At 50.2% G+C, this 24,447-nt stretch overlaps 2 protein-coding genes across 2 annotated transcripts in view; both read right to left on the minus strand.

Moving 5' to 3' along the window:
* LOC115463710 (zinc finger protein 398-like) overlaps positions 1–6,178 on the minus strand; it is a 37,803-nt gene extending 31,625 nt beyond the window's left edge. The window contains exon 1 of the mRNA XM_030194430.1: positions 6,091–6,178. Coding sequence (XP_030050290.1) covers positions 6,091–6,114 — 24 coding nt within the window. The 5' untranslated portion in view covers positions 6,115–6,178. The remainder of the gene's footprint in view (positions 1–6,090) is intronic.
* LOC115463703 (zinc finger protein 208-like) overlaps positions 1–24,447 on the minus strand; it is a 216,776-nt gene that overhangs the window by 110,583 nt on the left and 81,746 nt on the right.

Consider the following 24,447-nt stretch of genomic DNA (forward strand, 5'->3'; position numbering starts at 1 on the left):
ACTCTTTTAAACCAAAGTAATTGGAAGCAAAACCCTTCCTTCCTGCAAATTTTCAGGAACCTTCATGGGATATTAATCAAGGTATCAATACTGTGGCCAACTTTTCTAATTAAAATAAAATTAATTGAATGTTCCCTTCTACACACCTATTCTGTACTGCACTTCCCTATTCTAAGCGCTGCAGTGCTTTGCTGTCACTCACTCTGCTTAAGATTCTTTCTCTCCTCTCAGACAATGAACATTCTATCCACATCTCTTTTAATGCTTAGGATAAGAGAAACTCCAATAGACTCCCTTTTCTCCCTTTTGAATCGTAAAAGAAATGTTTTTTCCCCTTTTTCACCTCTAAGCTAAAGTAATTCTCTCCTTCTTCTCATTCAATCCCCCTCACCTTTAGGCTTTAACCTTTCTCAATCATCAAACAGCTTCACTCTACATCAAACGGACTCTCTTTTCACTCTTCCCCTATTACCCTACTTTCTTTCATACTCATTCCCCCATTTCAATCCTGACAATCCTATTTCTCTTACAATTTTACTACAATTCTCAATTCCAACTCAGAGCTCACTCACACATCATCCTTCTCCTACAAAGCAGCAGGCTCATCACAACTGCCACAAACCCCCGTTTCCTAGGAAACCCCTCCTTAGCTTCCCATTCCAAACCCTTCTCAAAATTCCAAGCTACATTGCAGACCGGCGGAATGTTCGCCAGCACAAGTAAATCCCCATTTTACAACTTTGTTTTTTCTTCTTTCCCGAACCCCATGTTACATAGCCACTACTCAATTGCCCTCCCCTTGTCCCTTCCTTCCTTCTCACCCATTACTTCCCTCACCCGTAACTGTCTTGTCTGTCTGTATTATTTAGATTGTGAGCTCTTTTGAGCAGGGACTGTCTCTTTGTATCAGGTGTTCAGCGCTGTGTGCATCTGGTAGCGCTATACAAATGCTAATAATAATAAGAAGAAGAAGAAGAACCGGTGGCATATAAATAACCATTATTATGATGTAATTACTGTTGAATATGTAACAATGTCCCCCCTGACAATCCCATCCCTCCAGGTTCAGTGATTGCTGTGTGGCTGTGCTGTGTGTGACTGCATTGTTTGTGGGTGGTGGGAGAGTGAGTGTCAAGGTGTTTGTTGGTGTTGGGTTTCACCAGGTTGGTAGGGAGAGGTGAGCATTGGGGTCACTGGGTAGCACCTGTAGTGTTGGAAAATGGATGCACGTCTCACATGTTGGAGGAGGAGGAGAGTTTGGAGGGGAGGCACCGTAGGAGATACTCAAATCCCAGACGTTTCATGCCCCGTACACCTTTCCTAGAACTTACTGACCAGCAGTGTCTCAATAGGTACCACTTTGACAGGGCTGCCATTCACCAACTTTGTGACCAGCTCCAACCCCTCCTGCCGGCCAGGACCCGTAGGAACAATCCCATCCCTGTCCACCTCAAGATCACCGCCTCTCTCTCTTTTTTCACCACTGGTAGCTTCCAGTCTGTGCTGTCAACGCAAGCCTCACCCAGCCTGCCATTTCAAACTGCCTCACCCAGTCCCTTGATGCCTTTCTTACCCACACCTAAGAGTACATCACCTTCCCCACCACCCTGCAAGCCCTGCAGAACAACATGGCTCAATTCTATGCCATAGCTCGTTTCCCCTCGGTCGTAGGCATCATTGACTGCACACATATCACACTCAGACTCCCCCAGGCACAAGAGGCCACCTATTGTAATAGGAAAGCATTCCACTCCATGAATATGCAAGTTGTGTGTGATGCCCAGGGGGAGATTGTAGATGTGCTTGCCCGATAACCAGGTTCAACCAATGAGCCTATATATACCAGCCCTCTGGAATCTTCTGCAAGTTTGACCGAGGGGAGATCACCGGCGCATGACTCCTAGCTAAGTGCAACATGGATCAGCCAAACCTCCCCTCCACCCAGCAACCCTCAGCACTGTCTTACTCCAGTTCACTCCATAAACCACAATTCCCACCACAAGGTACCACCACAAAGTACCCACTCCAGACAATATACACCCATGTTTCTCATTCTGCTCCTCCCCTAAGGTGACAAAGGCTACCCACAGCGGACTTGGCTCATGACCCCTATAGTGCACCCACAAACAGGGCAGAGGAGGACTACAACAGCAGACATTGGACGACACGTGTCATCATATAGTGCATATTTGGACAGCTCAAAAACAGGTTCTGATGTCTAGATCGTTCTGGAGTGGAGTTCCTGTACAACCCCCAAAAGGTTGGCAAGATCTTTATGGCCCACTGTATGCTTCCTAATCTAGCCTGCACAGAGGACAGGCCCTCCCAGAGGATCCACAGCAACCAGAGCAGCAGGCCCTAGACTAAGATGATGAGGAACCCCCTCCACCACAGAGCAGAGTGTCCACCAGCTGGGGGTCCGAGCTACGCAAAGACTCATCGAGACAAATTTTTAGTGACAGTAAGTGATGAACAGTTATTTCAATGACACACCAGTTAAACAACACCACAAACCTTCCCACCATCATCACACGCTCTGTGCATATTCCCTTCACTCCAACCTTCACACTCTTTCTTCCCACCTCCCAGCACACCCCCACCCCTACCACACACACATTCCCCCATCCCCCCCAGCATGTCCCATCAGAGAAACTATTGCCTACTTTCTCCTCCCCCTCCTCGGCCCCGTTAGCTCCTACCCCTCCCACCCTGTTCCTGAGCAGCTGGTGGCAGTCCAGTTGTTGTTGTTGCTGGGGAGCTCTGTTCAGAGTCCTCCCCTGATGAGCTTCCACTCTCCTCAGACAACCTGTCATTTTCCCAATTTTTACACTACAGACGCATTTGTTCTGAAGAAATGGAATTTAAGAACAAAGCAAAAGAATTAGAGAGGAGAATAAGGGAGAGAGGTTACCCAAGAACGATAGTACACAAAGCATATAGATGGGCTAAATATAATCATCGAGAATACTTATTGCTACTGAAACGCTCGGATAAGAATGATGCTGATGACACTTTAACTTGCGTTGTGAGCTATTCTACCATGGATTCACAATTTTCGGATATTATTAGAAAGAATTGGCATGTCATACAGACATTACCAGGGTTCGCAAAGACAGAACTTAGAATGGCGTTTAGCAGGGGACGCAATTTAAAAGAGATTTTGGCGCCTGCAGCCCTCTGACAGCCCATAAGAGACGATGCCCTGCCCTGAAAGAGGGACACAAGAGTTGCAGCAATTGCGGTATGTGTGAGATTATGCTGATTACAAAGGAATTCACTGTTACACAGTCAAGAAGAAGTTACACACTTTACCACAGCACCTCATGTGTGCCCGATTGGGTGGTATATGGGATCATATGTCCCTGCAACAAATTATATATAGGACAGACGTCCAGAAAATTGGCAATAAGACTCACAGAACACAAAAGTAACATCAATATTAAAAAAAATCACAGCACCGTTAGCGGCACATTGTATTAAAGAAGATCATATTTTTAAATCCCTAAGATGTGTAGTATTACAGCAACTTAGATGGAACATTGTAGGCGGAGACGTAGCAAGAGAAATTTTCTAACAGGAACAAAAATGGATTTATCGTCTGCAAACCGTACAACCACATGGACTCAATACCAAGATTGAATGGAATCAGTTTTTCTGATCAACATAAACTGTTTTGACAGAACCTTTTGCATAGATGTTTTACCCAAAGAGGGGTAATTCACTTTCCGATGGAAGTTCCCCTGGCTTTTCTGCCACATGATTGGATAGATTTGCAATCAATGGGAGTGGCTTAGCTAAGAGCATCTGTGTCAGGCTTTATAAACCACTACCATGTTGACAGTCTGTCTAAACTGAAGAGACAGAAAAGCCAGTACTGAATGTGAGGAAACACTTGGATTAAAGGGAGAGGTCAAAGTTTGAGAATTTTGTGGTGTAACAAGTTTTATTCTCTTACAGAAGACAGTCTATGGGCACCACGGACCCTGAGGCTTTTATGAAAACTTGGGCCGTGGACGGTGACAAAAGACTGAACAGCTGGAGAGAGAAGTGAACCTTACAACACTAGCAGAAAGCAGAATTCACAGGCAGATGATTAAAAGCAAACACCGGTGCTAGAGGCTGCTAGTGCCATACTAGCGCCAGCGTTTGCTAGCACCCCATGATCAGAGCCCTCGAGCGCGTGAAACAACACGCTCGAGGGCTCTTTGCGCAAGTAGCATGATAATGCATGCTAAACAGGGCTTAGTGCATTCATCGCCAATGATCAGCGGTCAGCGCGCCAAAATTAGTGCGGTTATGTGATCTTATGTTAAAAACTAAGGAGGTTTTTTTAGCCTATGGTGAATGGATGGAACTCCCTTAGGTTGAATGAGAGATCAACAAAGGAGTATCCCATCATTAATTGAGGCTTTTTCTCCTTTAAAGGTACATTACACCATTGCTATAGTAAATGTATAGACATCTTTTTGGATGATAAGACGATACTGTGATATTCTATCAGCTCTGAGTTATACCCAGATGATCAAAAGCCCCGCGCTGTTCCAAACAGCGCTCTAAACTAGTGCTGGAACAGCGCGGGGCGCTATTAGACCTATGATCAGAGATAATGCATGCAAATTTAAGCAGCGCAATTATCTCTGCTCATGGGGTAGAAGTGCAGGCGAATTGTGCCGAGCATGGGCTCAGCACAATCCTCCCGCACTTGTTTGACAGGTCTAGGCTGTCAAAAGCCCAAACCTGTCAAACACAGGGGCTGGAGGTCCATGGGACCACCAGGCCCTGACTACCCCTGCCCCGAGCAATGGGGGCTGGAGGTCCGGCGGACCTCCAGTCCCCCCCCCCCCCCCCCCCGACGATCCCATCCCCCCAGGTTCAGAGAGAGCTGGAGATCCGGTGGGTCTCCAGCCCCCCCCCCCAAACCCCCAGAAAATGGTCCCTGGTGGTCCAGTGGCCGCTTAAAAAGTGTCCGGTAAAAAGGGCCCCCTCCCGGCCCCCCTACCTTAGTTGGAGGAGGGAGGTAGCCTGCCTCCCTCCTCTCCCTTGTTGACGAAGCCGCAAAATGGCGGCGCCCAGTCCCTCCCAGTACATCCTGGGATGCGCTGGGCGGGGCTACAGACCATATGCACTGGGAGGGGCTAGGCGCCGCCATTTTGCGGCTTCATCAACAAGGGAGAAGAGGAAGGCAGGCTACCTCCCTCCTCCAACTAAGGTAGGGGGGCCGGGAGGGGGGCCTTTTTATCGGACATTTTTTAAGCGGCCACTGGACCACCAGGGACCATTTTCTGGGGGTTTGGGGGGGCTAGAGACCCACCGGATCTCCAGCCCTCCCTGAACATGGGGAGATGGGATCATCGGGGGGGACTGGAGGTCCGCCGGACCTCCAGCCCCCCCACCCGTCACTCACTGGGAGGGAGGGGGGTTTGGCTGGCGGCCACTGGACCACCAGGGACCATTTTCTGGGGGTTTGGGGGGGGGGCTGGAGACCCACCGGATCTCCAGCTCTCCCTGAACCTGGAGGGATGGGATTGTCGGGGGGGGGGGGGCGGAGGTCCGCCGGACCTCCAGCCCCCTGTTGGTAGGTTTGCTTTGGTGGGGAACAGGGGCCTGCCAGCATGCAACTGCATGCTGGACAGGGCTCACCATTCCTCCCCAATGATCTGCAAACCCTAACGCCAGCTCGGAGCTGGCGTAGGGTTTGCCGCGGCCAGCGACCCAAATTTTGGCGCGCTGACCACTGATCATTGGGGAGGAATACCTAATGCCCTGTTTAGCATGCATTTAGCGCTGGAGTTTGCTTCTGATCATCTGCCTGTTAGTGTTTTAGATTTACAAAATTAATAGCACACATAAATTTGCTTGCTATCAGTTTTGACCATGTCCATGAGGGCTTTAATTCCCCGCACTGTTCCGGCGCTAATTTTTAATCGCTGTTCAAAACAACACGGGGAATTTGATCATCGGGGAACAGATTTACTGCTCCATTCCAAAACAAACAGAGAATAAGGAGGGAAGGCTGGAAGAGCAGCAAACGACATTTTTCCTTTTATTGCTGGCGCCCTGTGTACAAGATGAGAGAGAGGAATTTCTTACCGGATCAGAAACCAGGGCAGTCATTTTGCTCTGAATTATGCAGCTGCTGGTATGGATTCAAGCTGGAGATTTCTCTGTTCCAGAAAAGTTGGGGAAAAAAACTATAAAGAAACGGGGAGTTGATTTCTCAGGATCTCAGCTACAGTCCCTTTTCCTCCCCTTATCTGGGGCGCTGGAGCTCGCATGGATTTCCAGTTCTGAGCATGCAGAAAAGGTTTCCTTTTTTCTTCAGTCCTATTATACACTCTATAGGAACAGAACAGACAAAGCAGCTGAGCATGTGCAAAACTCCCCAGCTAATATCATGCTAAAATGGGATCCGCCTCCTTAAGGTGGTTTGTGATGATACAGTAGAGATCGAGCCAGGGTGTCCAAGATAGAATGGAAAAATCATGCACCTGGTTTAGCTCTGCATTTGTGGACTCATAACTTTTCTATTTTTTAACAAGTCCGTGTAGAATAACAAATCAGTGGTTGCAAAGGGAGCAAAACAATCCAACAATTATGTTATTTGCTTCTGTGTGTCTTGTCTCTCCAATTGACTAATTATCAGGGCTTAGGGTTATCATATTTGCCCTAATGAAAAAGAGGACACATTCCCTGTCCCCTGTCACACTCTGCCATGCCCCTGTCACACCCACCCTGCCTCTGTCACACCCTGCCGCCCTCGACCCCTGTCACTTTGACCCCGCCAAAGAAAGCCAGACTCCCTCTCTCTCCCCCATGTATATCCCCTCCCCAGTTTTCCAGCCTCCCTCCACCCACATGACTCCATTCACTACCCCGCCCCTTTCGGCAGCCATTTTGAAGCGACGCCAGGACCAAGATAGTCTGCAGATGCGCCAGGCAGGAAAGAGGGGGCTCAGTCTTTCCTGCCCCGAAGAGGTCACTAGACCACCAGGGGACCACACTGTGGTAAAGGAGGAGAGGGGAGGATAGGACACCCTGAGGCCCATCTGTTCATCAGCCTGTCCATTCGTCAGCAAATCCAGAGAAATGGGCATGCTGGCAAAACCCGCCCAGATGCCCGGTCGTGTCCTCAAAAAGAGGACATGTCCGGGTAAAACTAGACATATGGTAACCCTATCAGGGCTGCCAAATTATCCAGTTCCAGGAGGGAGACTTTTTAGCCAGTCCTGGTTTTGCACTCACATCTCAAAGCAGTGTGGGATTTGTAGTCCCTGATTCTACCCACTGAAATCAGTGCTGCATGTTCAATAGTGCATCAAGATTAGTTTGGCAAGAATCCAGGACTGGCTTACAATCTCCCTCCTGGAACTGGGTAACTTGGAAGCTCTGAATTATGTGAATTGTGCACCAGAGCCGGGACCTGCTGTTTCTACACCAAAGGCAGATATTCAGATTTACATGCTCTTCCTCTACCCCGCTTTTTAGACTTGAGTTCACTTTAGTTGTAAGGGTAGGGAGTTATATGGAGTAGAAGCACTGGTTCTCCTTAAGATATACTAGGACTGGATAATCTGTCAACTAACTTCTCTATCAAACATATCATGCTATCTTTATGTCTATTCCTCAAAGTCTCTGTTAATCACAAGGTTTGACTATTGCAATATTGTCAACCTTGGTTGTCTCGTTTCCGGTTAAAGCTACAATCACTGCAAAACACAGCTATATGCCTCCTCTCCCATGCTCATCATCGTTCTGATTGTTCTTCGCCTTTGCTAAAAAGCCATCATTGGCTTCCAGTCAAACAAAGAATTCAATTCAAACTCTTCACCAGTGGTGTACCAAGGGCGGGGCGGTCCACCCTGGTTGCACGCTGCAAGGGGGTGCAGACAACAGCCGCGCAACAGCGAAGATACTTACCTGTAGCAGGTATTCTCCGAGGACAGCAGGCTGATTGTTCTCAAATCTGGGTCAATGTCCGCGTCGGCCCAGGAATCGGCAAATATTTGCAAGCAAAAAAGTAAAGTTTTGCCAGAGTCTTCTGGCACACGTGCAGCGCGGACTGATTTCCCGCCCATCGCATGAGCACTTCTCAGTTAAATCCAAAAGCATATAGAGAAATAAAAACTCCAAAGGGGAGGTGGGTGTTACGCTCTGCTACACTCCTCCAGAGGTGCAGTCTGCTTGCGCAGGGTATGGGCATTTGAGGATGCGGTGGCCATCTTGGATGTGGGTATCTCCAGGATAGGGTGGCCATCTTGGAGATGGGCATCTCAGGTTGTGGCAGCCATCTTGGAGTTGGGCAGCTTCAGGAAGAAAGCCCATATTTGGGCGTAGAGCATCTCCTCTGATGGGGGCAGCCATCTTGGAACAGCTGCACATGTTTGAGTCTAATTCCTACACTATTTAAAGCCCTGCCTCCAGTCCTTCCATGCTTTGGCTTCTATTGTGTAGAGGTTGTGATCCACGTCTGTGTTCCACAGTCAGCTATCTTTGTTCCTGTGTTTCCTGACCTTGGATTGCTTCTTGACTTCGCTCTGTGTTGCTGCCTGCCTAGACCTCGGACTGTTCATTGACTATTCGCTACGCTGCTGTTTTCCTGGCTCCTGGACTGTGTCAGCACTCCTGCCTGTCTGGTCAGTGGTCGTGCAACCCCACCGGTTGCGGAAGTCCTGGTGGCCGCCTGCACCTGGGGTCTCCATTCTCGGGGAACAGCGGTCGCTTCCCAGGTGAAGCTAGGGGTTGTCTGGCTGCCTGACCGAGTGCAGTGGCACCCTATCTTCACTGTGCTCAGTCAGGGCACAAGGGCTCTCATCCCCAGTCGTAACAGTGGGTGGGTTTGTGAAAACAATCAGCCTGCTGTCCTCGGAGAATACCTGCCACAGGTAAGTATCTTCACTTTCTACGACGACAAGCAGGCTGCTTGTTCTCACATGTGGTGTATCCCTAGCACCCAGGCTCACTCAAAACAATGAACATTGGTCAATTGGGCCTCGTAACTGCAAGGACATAACATATATTGACCTGAAACTATAAGCAACTAACTGAGAGTGCAGCCTGGAACAGAACAAAAATGGGTCTAGGGGGGTGGAGTTGGATCCTAAACCCCGAACAGATTCTGCAGCACCGACTGCCCAAACCGACTGTTGCGTCAGGTATCCTGCTGAAGGCAGTAGTGAGATGTCAATGTGTGGACTGATGACCACGTTGCAGCCTTGCACATCTCCTCAATGGAGGCTGACTTTAAGTGAGCCACTGACGCAGCCATGGCTGTAATATTATGAGCCGTGACTTGGCCCTCTAGAGTCAGCCCAGCTTGGGCATAAGTGAAGGAGATGCAATCTGCTAGCCAATTGGAGATTGTGCGTTTTCCGATGGCGACTCCTGTTGGGATCAAAAGAAACAAACAACTGGGCGGAGTGTCTGAAGGGCTTTGTCTGCTCCACATAAAAGGCTAATGCTCTCTTGCAGTCCAAGGTTTGTAAACTGCTTTTGCCAGGGCGGGTATGAGGATGGGGAAAAAATGGTGGCAAGACAATCGACTGGTTCAGATGGAACTCCGACACCACCTTCGGCAGGAACTTAGGATGCGTGCAGACTACTCTGTTATGATGAAACTTGATATAAGATGCATGCACTACCAAGGCCTGAAGCTCACTAACCCTACAAGCTGAAGTAACAGCCACCAAGAAAACGACCTTCCAGGTCAAGTACTTCAGATGGCAGGAATTCAGTGGCTCAAAAGGAGCTTTCATCAGCTAGGTGAGAACGACGTTGAGATCCCATGACACCAGTGGAGGTTTGACTGGGGGCTTTGACAAAAGCAAATCTCTCATGAAGCGAACAACTAAAGGCTGTCCAGTGATAGGCTTACCTTCTACAAGGCGATGATAAGCACTAATCGCACTAAGGAGAACTCTTATGGAGTTGGTCTTGAGACCAGACTCTGATAAGTACAGAAGGTATTCAAGCAGGGTCTGTGTAGGTCAAGAAAGAGGATCTAGGACCTTGCTGTCACACCAGACGGCAAACCTCCTCCATTTAAAAGAGTAAGACCCTTCCTGGAAGCAAGCAAGACATGGGAGCCACCCTCTGAAAGACCCAAGGAGGTGAATTCTAAGCTCTCAACTAGAGAGCTGCACGGCTTCCGTCCCCGCGGGAATCCCGCGGAACCCGCGGGATTCCCGCGGGGAAGGAGGCAGTTCCTGCGGGGTTCCCGCGGGGATGGAAGCAGTTCTGCGGGGTTCCCGTGGGGACGGAGGCAGTTCCTGCGGGGTTCCCGCGGGGATGGAACCAGTTCTGTGGGCTTCCCGTGGAAGTGTAAGCTGCACCTGCACCAGCCTCTCATCTACCGAATACCAATTTATTTGAGTGCTGTCTCTTCCTCCTCTTCTTCCTTGCTTTAACAGCATAAATGTGGAAAGTCTTCCATTAAGGAGGTGGTAGAGTCACAAATGATGACGGAATTCAAAAAGGCATGGGATGAACACAGAGGATCTCTAATTAGAAAATGGAAGTTATATAAATGCTAACCTTAAATGGCTGCATGTGTGTGGATATGTCAAGTGACACTTAGATGGCGACTCTGGCTGTGATGAACTAGAGCTGATACCTGGCAGACTTGTATGGTCTGTGTCTCATACATGGCAATCTGGTGTAGGATGGGCTGGAAAGGGCTTAGACAGCAACTTCAGTGGCTGGAACATAAGGACAGTGCTGGACAGACTTTTACGGTCTGTGTCCCACAAATGAGAACATGAATAGGCTGGAGTGGGCTTCGATGGCAACTCCAGCAGTTGGAACATAAGGATGGGGCCAGATAGACTCCTGTGGTCTTTGTTCCAGAAACACGAAAGAAAGACCATAATCAAGTATATAATATCACACTCATTGATTTAATGATGAATTGATCATGAGTGTGACTATTGGTCAGAGTGGATGGACCGTTCAGGTCTATTTGCTGTCACTTACTATGTTACTGTTAATCCTCTTTGGTCCCAGGCTGGTGCACAGACCTCAGCTCTGACACAGGCACGAGAATCAGATGTCACCTGACCTACTGGCGCGTGCATGTGGCGGCCTCTCAGCACACACTGCCAGTGAATCAGAGACAAATCTTACATGTGCGCACCAGAGTGTTCCAAGTTCCAACTTCCATTCCTTCCTTGCCTACAGTGCTGTGGCTCAAATCCAGAAAGGGGGCTGACTGGAACTTTTATGTACTATTAAATTCTTACGGGGATGGGTGGGGATGGGTTAAATTCTTGCGGGGACGGGTGGGGACGGGTTGGGATGGTTTTAATTTTTGCGGGGATGGGTGGGGACGGGTAAGAATCCAGCGGGGATGGGTGGGGATGGGTAAGATTCCAGCAGGGACGGGCGGGGAAGGGTAGGATTTCTGTCCCCGTGCAACTCTCTACTCTCAACATCCAGGCCGTGAGAGCTAGAGACTGGAGGTTGGGATGCAGAAGCGACCCCTTGTTCTGGGTGATGAGGGTTGGAAAACACTCCAATCCAGTGGCATAGCAAGGGTGGGGCAGTCCGCCCCGGCTGCACGCTGCTGGGGGAGGGGTGTCGGCTCTGCTGGTTCCCTGCTCCCTCTGCCCCAGAACAGGTCCTGTTCCGGGGCAGAGGGAGCAGGGAACCAGCGGAACCGACACCCCCCCCCCCAGCGGCGTGCACACAGCAGGCAAGAATGCACTCGGGGGGGGGGGGGGCCTTGGGTGATGCGCCAAGGGGGGGTCTGATGCACTGAGGGGGGGTGTCATGCTGCACCCAGGGGGGGGGTGCGCAGCGGCAAACCGCCCCGGGTGGCAGCCGCCCTCGCTAAGCCACTGCTCCAATCTCCAAGGTTCTTCGGAGGACAACTCCAGAAGAAGAGGGAACCAAATCTGACGCAGACAGAAGGGTGCAATCAGGATCATGGTTCTGCAGTCTTGCTTGAGTTTCAGCAAAGTCCTCCCCACCAGAGGTATGGGAGGATACGCATACAGAAGGCCTGTCCCCCAACGTAGGAGAAAAGCATCTGACACTAGTCTGTCGTGGGCCTGAAGCCTGGAACAGAACTGAGGGACCTTGAGATTGATCTGAGTGGCAAAAAAGATCCACTGAGGGGGTGCCCCACACTCGGAAGATCTTGCAGACTACGCTCATGTTTAGTGACCATTCATGAGGTTGCATTATCCTGCTCAACCTGCCAGCCAGACTGTTGTTTACGCCTGCTAGATAAGTGGCTTGGAGAAACATGCCATGGCGGCGAGCCCAAAGCCACATCTGGACGGCTTCCTGACACAGAGGGCGAGATCCGGTGCCCCCCTGCTTGTTGGTGTAGTTCATGGCAACCTGATCTTCTGTCTGAATCAATATAATTTGGTTGGACAGCCGGTCTCTGAAAGCCTTTAGAGCGGTCCAGATCGCCCGCAATTCCAGGAGATGGATCTGAAGACCTTTTTCCCAAAAGGACCAGGCTCCTTGAGTGTGAAGCCCATCTACATGAGCTCCCCACCCCAGGAGGGATGCATCTGTCGTGAGCACTTTTTGTGGCTGAGGAATTTGGAATGGACGCCCCAAGGTCAAATTGGATCGAATCGTCCACTACTGAAGAGAATTGCGAAAGTTGGTGAACAGTTGGATTACATTCTCTAGACTCCCCGCTGCTTGGTACCGCTGGGAAGCTAGGGTCCATTGAGCCGATCTCATGTGTAGGCGTGCCATGGGAGCCACATGAACTGTGAAGGCCATGTGGCCCAGAAGCCTCAACATGTACCGAGCCTTGACCTGTTGAGACGCTTGAGCTATGGACACCAGGGACAGGAGGTTGTCTGCCCTTGCCTCGGGAAGATAAGCTCGACTGTCTTTGTGTTCAACAGGGCTCCAATGAATTCCAACTTTTGGACTGGAGTGAGATGGGACTTGGGGTAATTGATTACGAACCCCAGTAGTTCTAGCACCTGAATAGTCATTTGCATGGACTGCTGAGCGCCTGCCTTCAAGGTGCTCTTCACCAGCCAATCATCGAGATAAGGGAACACATGTATTCCCAGTCTGCGTAGTGACGCTGCGACTACCGCTAGATACTTTGTGAATACTCTGGGTGCAGACGCCAACCCAAAAGGCAGCACACAGTGCTGAAAGTGTTGAGTTCCCATCTGAAATCGAAGATACTTCCTGTGAGCTGGAAGTATCGAGATCTGTGTGTAAGCATCCTTTAAGTCCAGAGAGCATAGCCAATCGTTCTCTTGAATCATGGGAAGAAGGGTGCCCAGGGAAACCATCCTGAACTTTTCTCGAACTAGAAATTTGTTCAGGCCCCTGTCACGTCTGTGGCCGTGACCACCCTCCGACTTACCCTGTTTCTGGGAGTCAGTGGCTGTGCTGGCTTCTGCTTGTCTCTGTGTCTGTGTCTGTCTTAGTTTCTCTCTGGCTCTGTGTGCTGATTGCCTTACTGGACCTCACCTGTGTGGGCTATGCCTCTTCCAAGATGGCTGCCGCCTCCTCCTCTATGCCAGTATCCAAGATGGCTCCTGCTTGTCCTTCCTGTGGGCTCACTTCCTCTATGTGTCAAACCTCTGGTTGGAGGCAAGGAACTTCCTGCTTCTGTCCTGCTGGTGGTGACTCATCAGTGAGTTCCTTTATAAGGAAGGCCTGTGCTTGCAGTCAGTGCCTTCGCATGATGTCATTGTCTGGTGTCATGCCCAGAGGCCGACAGGTTAGTTAGTGTGTTGCTGCGATGCTTCTAAGCCTGTCTTCTGTGTGGGCTTCTTGCCCTTCGGTGTGGGCTTGCCCTTCTGTCTGGTACTTGTGGGCTTCTTGCCCTTCTGTGTGGGCTTGCCCTTCTGCTTAGTACCTGTGGGCTTGCCCTTCTGCTTAGTATCTGTGGGCTTCTTGCCCTTCTGTGTGGGCTAGTGCCCTTCGGTTCCCAGTATCTGTGGGTAGGGTTACCATATGGCTCCAGAAAAAGGAGGACGGATTGAGCCAGCCGGGTTTTACTTCCATTGCTTTCCATTGAAAGCAATGGAAGTAAAACCCGGCTGGCTCAATTACTTCCATTGAAAGCAATTGCTTTCCATTGAAAGCAGTGGAAGTAAAACCCGGCTGGCTCAATCCGTCCTCCTTTTTCTGGAGCCATATGGTAACCCTATCTGTGGGCTGCTTGCCCTTCTTCGTGGGCTACTAGCCTTCTGCCTTTAGTCTATGTTTAGAGCCTGCTGTTCAGCCCTGGTTTCCCCGTCTGTGTTTGTAGCCTGACCTACTCCTTGCTTGTATATTCTGTGTGCACATCCTGAACCTTGTATATCCTGTGTGCACATCCTGGCTGCTAGTCCTTCTGCCTTCGCTGTGGAGGTAGCCTCTGCAGCTCAGTCCGGGTTTCCCCATCTGTGTTTGTAGCCTGACCTACTCCCTGCTTGTATATTCTGTGTGCACATCCTGAACCTTGTATATCCTGTGTGCACATCCTGGTTCCCGCTTGTTCGTCCTGAGTCCTGGTTTTGGCTAGCTAGTGTAATCCGGTTTCCCGCTCTGCCTAGCTACCTTCTGTCCCATGCGTCTACCTTGTGCCTTGCTTGTATATCCTGTGTGCTTATCCGGATCCCTGCTTATGTATCCTGATTCCTGTATCTGTCTAGCTAGCGTGTATCTTCTGGGGGATTTCTCCTGTTACCTGCCTCGACCTAGCTAGTGGGTTTGCCCAGGGGGTATTCCCAGTCTCCCCTTCTTCCTTGCTTGCATGTCTGCCCTAGTTCCTGCTCCTGATAAACTTCTGTCTGTCTAGTCTGTCTGGTGTGTCTGGCTTAGCGGCTGCGTGCAGCGCTTAGTGCAGTCTAGTATTGTTCCCCTGGGTTTCCTAGACCCGAGGTGGGTCCTCTGGATCTTCAGTTCCGGCCTTGCCCTACAAGTCCTGTCGGCCGCCCGCACGCTAGAGCTCAACTCTAGCAGAAAGGTGGCTAAGTACAGGTGAAGCGGTTCCTGTTCTGCCGGTTCAGTTGCCTACTTCCAGTCCAGAGTTTCCGGTCCGGTCCTTCCGGACGTCCAGTTCCAAGACGGTCTTGCCTGCCTCTGCCGCTCCGCGGCAGGGGCCCAAGGGCTCACGATTCCCAGTGCTGCCTTGAGGACCTGACAGTATGCCAAGGCCCTCGAGAACGCGACAGCCCCTTAGGTCTAGGATGGGACGCATCCCCCCTGTTTTCTTTTGCACAAGGAAGTACCTGGATGTTATACTCTGTTACACTCCTACCTGGGCTGCTCCTGGTGGCGGCCATCTTGGAAGGTTCAGTTGAGGGGCGGCCATCTTGAGAGGTGCATTTTGAGCAGTTCCTGAGGACGGCCATCTTGAGAAGTTTATTTGCATCTGTTCCTGAGAGGCAGCCATCTTGGGAAGCTCATCCTTATGGGGTGTGCCCAATGAGAGTCCTCGCCTGACAGCTGTGGCAGGGATCCTCTGATGAGAAGCCTACTTAAAGAGCAGAACTCAGTCAGCAGGTTGCTTCGGCTTCAACTTCGATGGAGTTCGTGGTGTTTCCTGGTGTCTTAGCGAATTTGATCATTGTCTGAATCCTGACTTCTCTTTGTTTGCTGCCTGCCTAGACCCTGGACTGAATCCTGACTTCTCTTTGTTTGCTGCCTGCCTAGACCCAGGACTGAATCCTGACTATCCGTTGTGTTGCTGTTTCTCTAGGTCCTGGACTGTACCTGCTCTCCTGCCTGTCTGGTCAGTGGCTGCTCAACCCCGCCGGTTCCGGAAGTCCCGGTGGCCGCCTGCACCTGGGGGCTCAACTCCCGGAGAACAGCGGTCGCTGCCCAGGTGAAGCTAGGGGTTCTCTGGCTGCCTGACCGAGTGCGGTTTCATTCCATCTACGCCGTGCTCAGTCGGGGCACAAGGGCTCACTTCCCCAAGTCATAACACTGGAATAGAATCTCAGCCCTTCTTCCCCTGGTGGAACGGGTTTGACCGCTTGGGCCTGTAGAAGGGCGGAGAGTTCCTCTGCCAGTACCTGTTTGTGCTGGGAACTGTAAGATTGAGCTCCCAGTGGGCAATTTGGAGGTTCGGATTCCAGAATGAGAATGTATCCTAACCGGACTATTTGCAGAACCCACCGGTTGGAGGTTATGAGAGGCCACCTTCGGTGAAAAACATCAACCTCCCCCCTACTGGTGAATCGTCTGGAATGGACACTTTTAATGAGGCTATGCTGAACTGGAGCCAGTCAAAAGCCCGTCCCTTGCTTTTGCTGGGGAGCAGAATGGGCCTTAGGCGCACGCTGTTGACAAGAACGAGCGCGCTGGGGTTGAGCCTGGGCAGGCTGTCAAAAAGCAGGAGTGTACCTACGCCTAGAGTAGGTATAGGGGGCACTCCTCCTCCCTCCAAAAAACCTCCTAGATGAGGAGGCAGTAGCAGAAGGCGCCCGGTGGGAGAGAGAATCCATAGCATCAGTATGCTTCTTGATTTGATCCACTAGATCCTCTACTTTTTCTCCAAAAAGATTTTCCCCCCAGCAAGGAACATCCGCCATCCACTGCTGGACAGAATGATCCAAGTCAGAGACACGCAGCCATGGCTGTCACGTCTGTGGCCATGACCACCCTCAGACTTACCTTATTTCTGGGGGTCAGCTTCTAAGCTGGCTTCTGCCTATCCTTTCTGGAGTAGTTTTCCTTCTGTGTGCTGGCTGCTTCCAGCATGGCTCTAATTACTCCACTCTACTGCACCTGGGGGTGCTGCCTGAGTTAGCTCTACCTCTGTCTCCAGCCTGGCTCTGTTTGCTCCTCTGTGCTGCACCTAGGTATGCTAAGTCTCTCTATGTTCTGTGTGTGCTCTGCCTGCTCCTTGGTTTGTGCTCCTCTCACCCGCTGGTGGCCAGAGCTAGTGGCTGCCATAGTTTGTCTTACTGTTCCTACCCATTCCAGACTTTAGCCTAGTCCAGTCTGGTTCTTCCATGCTGCTGGACTTGTCTCTCTTGTTTGTGCCTGGACAGCCTCCGTAGTTGCTTACTGATGGCTGCAGCTGCTCCTCAGGTGTTGAAGGGCTTTATTAATCACTTAGAGACTGCAGCCTTTGCCTTTGCATCGTCTAAGGTCCCTGGTATATTGGAGTGCTCTGTGCACTGCTACCTTGTCCAGTTCAGTGTGAGTTTCTAGCTTGTTACTAGTAGCTTGGGCATAGCTTTTCTTGTTGGCTTGTGTACAGCTTTACTAGTTCTCCTGTGTGTTGTGTTGTGTGAGTTCCTAGCGTGTGACTAGTTAGCTTGGGCATAGCTTTGCTTGTTAGCTTGTGTACAGCTTTACTAGTTCTCCTGTGTTTTGCTTAGTGTGGGTTTCTAGCTTGTGACTAGTTAGCTTGGGCATAGCTTTCTTGTTAGCTTGTGTACAGCTTTACTAGTTTTCTTGTGTTTAGCTTTCTGGTTTTCCCGTGTGTGTTTTCCTTTGCTTCTGGAGCTTCAGCCCTAGTCCTGTCCGCTGCCAGTACTCCTTGCTACTGGAGCTCCAGCCATAGTTTTGCTGCTTGACCTGACCATTGCCTGAATCTGACTACTCTCTACCTGAACCCCAATACTTGCTGCCTGCTGCCTGACCCGACTACTGCCTGAACCTGGAGATTCTCTGCCTGTGGCCAGACCTGACTATTGCCGGAACCTGGACATTCCCTGCCTGTCTGCCTTGCTTTTGCCTAGGTGTCTGGGGGCACTTCTGTATCCCGATTCTTGTTTTTCCTGCTTGCTAGTTCCAGTTCCGGTTTTCCTGTAAGCCCTGCCAGCTGCCCGAACCTGAGGGCTCAACCCTCAGGGAACGGTGGCTAAGCGTAGGTGAAGCCTAGGTCCAGTGTGTTCCTGTCCAGCGGGTTCCGGTCCCGTGTGTTCTAGTCCAGTGGGCTCCACTCCAGTGTGTACCAGTCCAGTGGGTTCCAGTCCAGTGCACACCCATCCGGTGCGTTCCAGTCCTGTGTATTTCAGTGCAGAACTCCAGTCCAGGGTTCCAGTCCAGCCTTGCCTCGTCTCTGCTTTGAAGGTGACCTTGCCTGCCACTGCCGCTCCACGGTAGTGGTCCAAGGGCTCACAAACCCAGTACTTCCAAGGAAGAAGCCAGACAATGAGAGTCTGCGCATCACTATACCTTGAGCAGCGATTCTGGATGTCACGTCAAAAGTACCCCTGGCCAGGAACTTGCGACACGCCTTCTGCTGCCTGACCACCTCTCAAAAAGGCTCGGCCAGCTTCGTAGGGAGTGTCTCAACCAAGCTGGACAGTTGACTTATCAAGTCCTGCAAGTGTACGCTCGTGAAGAGCTGGTATGACTGGATCTTGGCAGCGAGCATAGCGACCTGATACGTCTTCCTCCCAAAAGAATCAAGAGTCCTAGCTTCTCTGCCTTGGGGCACTGAAGCATAGTCTCTAGTACTCTTGGCTGTCTTGAGGGCGGAGTCCACCACCATGGAATTGTGGGGTAACTGAGACCTCATCAACCCAGGTTCACCGTGGATCTGATACTGGGATTCAGCTTTTTTCGGGACCACGGGGCCAGACAGAGGGGCTGACCAGTTTTGAATAAGGTCTTCCTTCAGTACCTTATGCAGAGGAACTGTCACAGCCTCTTTAGGTGGAGACAAATAATCCAAGACTTTGAGCATTTCAGTCCTGGGCTCATCCTCAACCTCCAAAGGGAAGAGAATAGCCGTAGCCATTCTCCGGACAAAGAGGAAAAGGACAGACTCTCCGGTGGAGACAGCCTCCTTTCTAGTGGAGGGGAAGGATCAGAGGGAATTCCAAAGGACTCATCAGAAGAGAAGTACCTGGGATCCTCATCTGACTCCCATGAATGCTCCTGCTCAGTGTCGGATAAAACCTGAGTTAAGGTGCTTCGACACTGGACCTGCCTCGACGCCGAGGAACGATGTCCTCTATGGCGATGTCGAGAGGTCGATGCCCTGTCTGACTGCGTTGAAGCTCCCTCCACCGATGTCGAAGGGGAGTCGACCTGGGTGGCAGCCGACGCCGATGCCGCAGGCGGCATCATGGTCGGGGACCTCACCACAGGTAAAGGGCCAGACACCACTGCAGCAGATGGTACAGAAGGCGCAAGCACCCGTGACACTGAAGCTGACTGACGTAGCAGTCCCTCCAGAAGTTCTAGAAACAAGGCCCGGATGTGCTTGTTGAGAGCCGCCATCGGAGAAGGCTGCGGGGTGGGTGGGACAGGCGGTGTCAGAATCCGTGGAGGCTCGGGAGCAGGCATCGGGCTGCTAGGAGACCGACGCATCGGCACCTCCTGTATCGAGGGTGAGCGATCCTCTCGGTGCCAACGCTTCTCGGGTGTCGACTCTCTCAACATCCCAGAGCTCCCAGTACCGTGCATTGAAGGAGAATGATGATGGTGCTTCTTTGCCTTTGCTCGACGCCCATCATCGAGACTCCTTGGTAACGATGAGGACGTGGAATCCTCATGCCTCCTCGGGGCCGGGTCCGACAAAGGCCGGTCCTGGGGGGCCTGCATAACAGGAGGCCTCGAGGCAGGTGGAGACCCACTCAATGCCTCACTGCTTCCAGCACAAGTTGGTCTCATAGCAGCCATTACCTCTCTCCCCGATGCCGATGTTCCCTTCGATGCCGACGCCACCGACCTCTGTACCGATGTCAACGTCGAAGGACCTGACTGCCCCATAAAGTTTTTCATGTTGGGCCTCTCAATCAAGATGCTTGGGTCCGTTCCTTCATACAAGGACAGACTACAAGCATCTGGGCTATGGTCGGGCCCAAGGCACTGAATACACCAGGTGTGGGTATCGGTACCTGATATAGTCCGATTGCACCCAGTACAATGCTTGAAGTCGCTGGGCGTCTTCAAGGATATGGAAGGAAAAACGGCTTCGGCAAAATCAAAAGACGTGATTGTGCCTAAAAATCAGAAAAAGGCAGAAAAGAGAAAAGGGGAGAACCCGACCGACGAAAAAGAAAGAAAACTTGAAATAGGGAAAAAAAACTAAAGGGAAAACTACGGGAACCTTATTTTTTTATTTTATTTTTTTTTATCTTGTGAAGAAAAAACAAAAAAACAGAAGTGAACAAAATCGCAAACGAAGAAGACTCTTCCTGGGCCTGAGAGGAGCAGAAAGCGAAAGCTGTCGCATCTCAATGCGGAGAAAGAAAAACTGAGAAGTGCTCATGCGACGGGCGGGAAATCAGTCCACGCTGCACACGCACCAGAAGACTCTGGCAAAACTTTACTTTTTTGCTTGCAAAAATTTGCTGATTCCTGGGTCGATGCGGACATCGACCCACATGTGAGAACAAGCAGCCTGCTTGTCCTCGGAGAATGTCAGCTCCGCCGGTTCCCTGCTCCCTCTGACGTTACTTCCTGTTCCAGGGAACTGGCGGAGCTGACAGCCATAATGGGACTGCTTCCTACACCACAAGGAGGTGATGCACTGGGGGGGGGGGGGGGGGGTGATGCGCCAGGGGGTGGGCAGCAGTGATCTGCCCCGAGTGGCAGCTTACATAGGAACGCCACTGCACCTTACACTTACCTTTAGGGCTTTTCAGTTTGGTCTTCCCGGCTATCTTTCCACGTAAACCATTCCCTACTCTCCTGCATGTACCCTGCATTCAATAAATAACCATTGGCTGGTTCTACCCGGTCCAGAAAAGGCCAATATGGAATCCTCATGTCGCTGTGCCTTCTTTTTTGTAGCCCCTTCTAATTGGAATTCGCTTCTGAAGGAGATTCGGGGTGAAATATCCTTTGACAAATTTAAAACAACTCTAAAAACCTGGCTCTTCACATTAGCACTCAGTCCCATTTATGGTAACGTGGAAGATGTTCCTGCCATAGTGCGTTTACTATGTGTAAACATCATGGGCGACACTCTGGATTCAGGTGGAGTGGAAATAGACCGGGCGCATAGAGCCTTGGGGAAGACACTGGATAATAGACCCAGGGGCATTATAGTGAGATTTTCTTCATTTGCTTTTAAGGAGAGCTTGTTGGTGCGTGCTCGTCAACTATCATCTGTGGATTATAATGAAGCTAAAGTGTCAGTCTATCAGGACCATTCCTTGTTTACGTTAGCTCAGAGACGCGCTATGAAGCCAGTGCTGGAGATCTTAATCAAAGAGAAGATTGCATACAGATGGGACCTTCTGGACCTTCCAGATTTCAGGACTACCTTATCCCCCCTCCTTGCTTCTTTCCCTCGTCTGCCCCTTTCCCCATGCTGTTGATCTTGTTTCTAATTCTAATTTCTCTTGTATGAATGATGTTTTTATTCTTTCCTATTTGAATACTGTAGCTCTTTTCCATTTCTGCTGGTTTTAATTTTATGTAAACTGCTTTAATCTGTTAAGTTAGTAAAGGCGGTAAACCAAATGCCAATAAACTAAACTAAAAGCTTTGTTAACCTAAGAATCTCTGCATCCCTCTGCCTTGCCACATACTGGTGTGGGTGGGAGTAGAACATAATATCATGATCCCCTGGATGGAGAATTCAACAGCTGTCCAACAGGTTCACTCCCTTACCATCATCCCTTCATTTTACATATTTTAAGGGACTGCAATCCATTTGCTTATATCAGCGACTAAATTAAAGTCGCCCCCCCCTAAAATAAACTGATAATTAGGGAAATTTGAGCATTGTAGAAATCAGTTTGAAAGAACCCTTCTGAGTAATTGGGAGCATATTCATTTACTAAGAGTATCTTCTTCCCATACAATCCTTCCTGATCTCCCACCTTAGCTGCTAATTCGAAGGGCACTTGTTTATGAATAAGGGTGGCCACCCCACACCTCCTATTAGTGTAGGAAGAAAACGCACATTGGCCTACCCAGTCCCTCTGCAGTTTTTGGTGTTTTGTGTCTGACAAATGGGTTTCCTGCATAGGCGCCCCGTATAAGAGGCTTGGGCTGGGGAGGCTTAGCCTCCCCAACTGTGACCTGCTTTCCCTGCCTTCTCCTTGAATTCAGCAGGGCAGCCAGGAACAACAAAATTGTACTTTCCTCTCCCTGCTGGTGTGTGCCCCCCCCCCCCCCCCCCCCAGGCTCATTTCTTTTGTTACTGGCTGCAGCTGCCTGCCTGACTCGATAGGCTCCTTCCCCAGCGGTTCCGGCTCTGCCGGAATTAACATCCCACCCAGAGGCCGCAGCCAGTCTTGCGCAACGCAGCAAAGCGAAGCCTTCTGGCTGGACTGGTGCAAACAGCGAAAATGAATTGCTGCAGGCAGCGCCTCTGCGGTACATTGAGACGGGGGGGGGGGCAGATACCAGGCCGCCGGTGGAGGAGAAGAAGAAGAAAGGGAACTTTGGTGCAGACCAATACTTCGGGAAGGGGTGGGGTCAACTTCAGAGAGAGTGAGGGAGTTGCTGGGGCCGGGGAGGGGGTATTGGGGAAGAAATGGGGATTGGGAGGGAAGGTATAACATGTATTTTATATATCTACGGGCGGGGAGTTGGGGAGAGAGGGCGAAATGTTGGTGGGGTGAGAGAAGCAGAAGCTGAGTGGAAAGTTAAAAAATATTTTATGTATCTACGTGCAAGAGATTCGCTGCCTGGATGCCAACCGGCATCTGAAACTGAACATGGCAAAGACTGAGCTCCTTGTCTTTCCACCCAAACCCTCCTCTCCTCTTCCCCCACTTTCTGTCTCTGTTGACAACGCCCTCATCCTCCCTGTCTTCTCAGCCCGCAATCTCGGAGTCATTTTCGACTCCTCCCTCTCCTTCTCTGCCCATATCCAGCAGACAGCTAAGACCTGTCACTTCTTCCTCTATAATATTAGCAAAATTCGCCCATTCCTCTCTGAACAGACCACCCGAACCCTTGTCCACTCACTCGTTACCTCTCGTCTTGACTATTGCAACCTTCTCCTCGCTGGTCTCCCACTTAGCCACCTATCCCCCCTCCAATCTGTCCAAAATTCCGCCGCACGTCTTATCTACCGCGTGAACCGATACTCTTATATCACCCCTCTCCTCAAGTCGCTTCACTGGCTCCTGATCCGCTACCGTATACAGTTCAAGCTTCTCCTATTGACCTTCAAGTGCACTCAATCTGCAGCCCCCCATTACCTCTCCACCCTCCTTTCTCCTTATGTCCCCACCCGTAACCTCCGCTCTCAGGACAAATCACTCCTATCTGTACCCTTCTCCACCACCGCTAACTCCAGACAACGCCCCTTCTGCCTTGCATCACCTTATGCCTGGAACAGACTTCCCGAACCAATACGCCATGCGCCCTCCCTGCCCATTTTCAAGTCCTTACTCAAAGCCCATCTCTTCTCCCTTGCTTTTGGCGCCTAACCACCTTCCCCATTCATGATACCTACACTGACTACATAGTTTACTACCTTTAGATTGTAAGCTCTCTTGAGCAGGGACTGTCCTTCCCCTTGTTTGGTGGTGAAGGCGGTTAGCTTAGCAGAGTTTAAAAAGGGGTTGGACGGTTTCCTAAAGGACAAGTCCATAAACCGCTACTAAACGGACTTGGAAAACTCCAAAATTCCAGGAATAACATGTATAGAATGTTTGTACGTTTGGGAAGCTTGCCAGGTGCCCTTGGCCTGGATTGGCCGCTGTCGTGGACAGGATGCTGGGCTCGATGGACCCTTGGTCTTTTCCCAGTATGGCATTACTTATGTACTTATGTACAGCGCTGTGTAACCCTAGCAGCGCTATAGAAATGCTAAGTAGTAGTAGTAGTAGTAGTAGATTCTCCTCAGGGAAGGAGAAATGTTGGGGGAGGGGAAGGTAAAAAATATATTGTATCTACAGGGTGGGGGGTGGAAGGGCCCATCCAAGTTAATTCTGGGCCCACATAATACTACATAGAGAACATCATAGTAATGCAGTCTCTTATTGCTTTGTTGAACAACTGGTGAGGGGACGGGGTGATGATGCTAGATGTTGAAGGGAGGAGAGAGAGATGGGGAGGCATAGGGGCAATGTTGAATGGTGGTGAAGGGCAAGACAGTGGTGCAATACTGGATTGGGGCAGAGAGAGAGAGGCTTTATAAATAAAAATAAAAATAAATATTTTGTTTCATGCAGATCTCTTTTAAACATAACTAAATGGGCTATAAGCCTCTAATGCAGTCCATTGGTTTTCTTATATTTTGTTCTTGTGATGACTTATACTGTACCAAAGTTGAAAACTCTTATCTCTATCTAGTCATTAGTAGAAGGAGTTCACTGTGAACACTATCCACCCTAATAGGTTGTTTTGTGGCTGTACATGAGGAATTGTGATATTATGATCCCTTGTTTCATATTGAAATATTGTTTCATATTGTAAGCCACATTGAACCTACTGCTATGTGGGAAAATGTGGGATACAAATGTAATAAATAAATAAAAATATTGTTGATGGTCTGTGTTTACCGTATGGGTGGTATTTATTTATTTGTAGCATTTGTATCCCACATTTTCCCACCAATTTGCAGGCTCAATGTGGCTTACATTTGCCGTAATGGCG

Source organism: Microcaecilia unicolor, chromosome 2 (genome assembly GCF_901765095.1).
Source record: "Microcaecilia unicolor chromosome 2, aMicUni1.1, whole genome shotgun sequence".
Taxonomy (NCBI): Eukaryota; Metazoa; Chordata; class Amphibia; order Gymnophiona; family Siphonopidae; genus Microcaecilia; species Microcaecilia unicolor.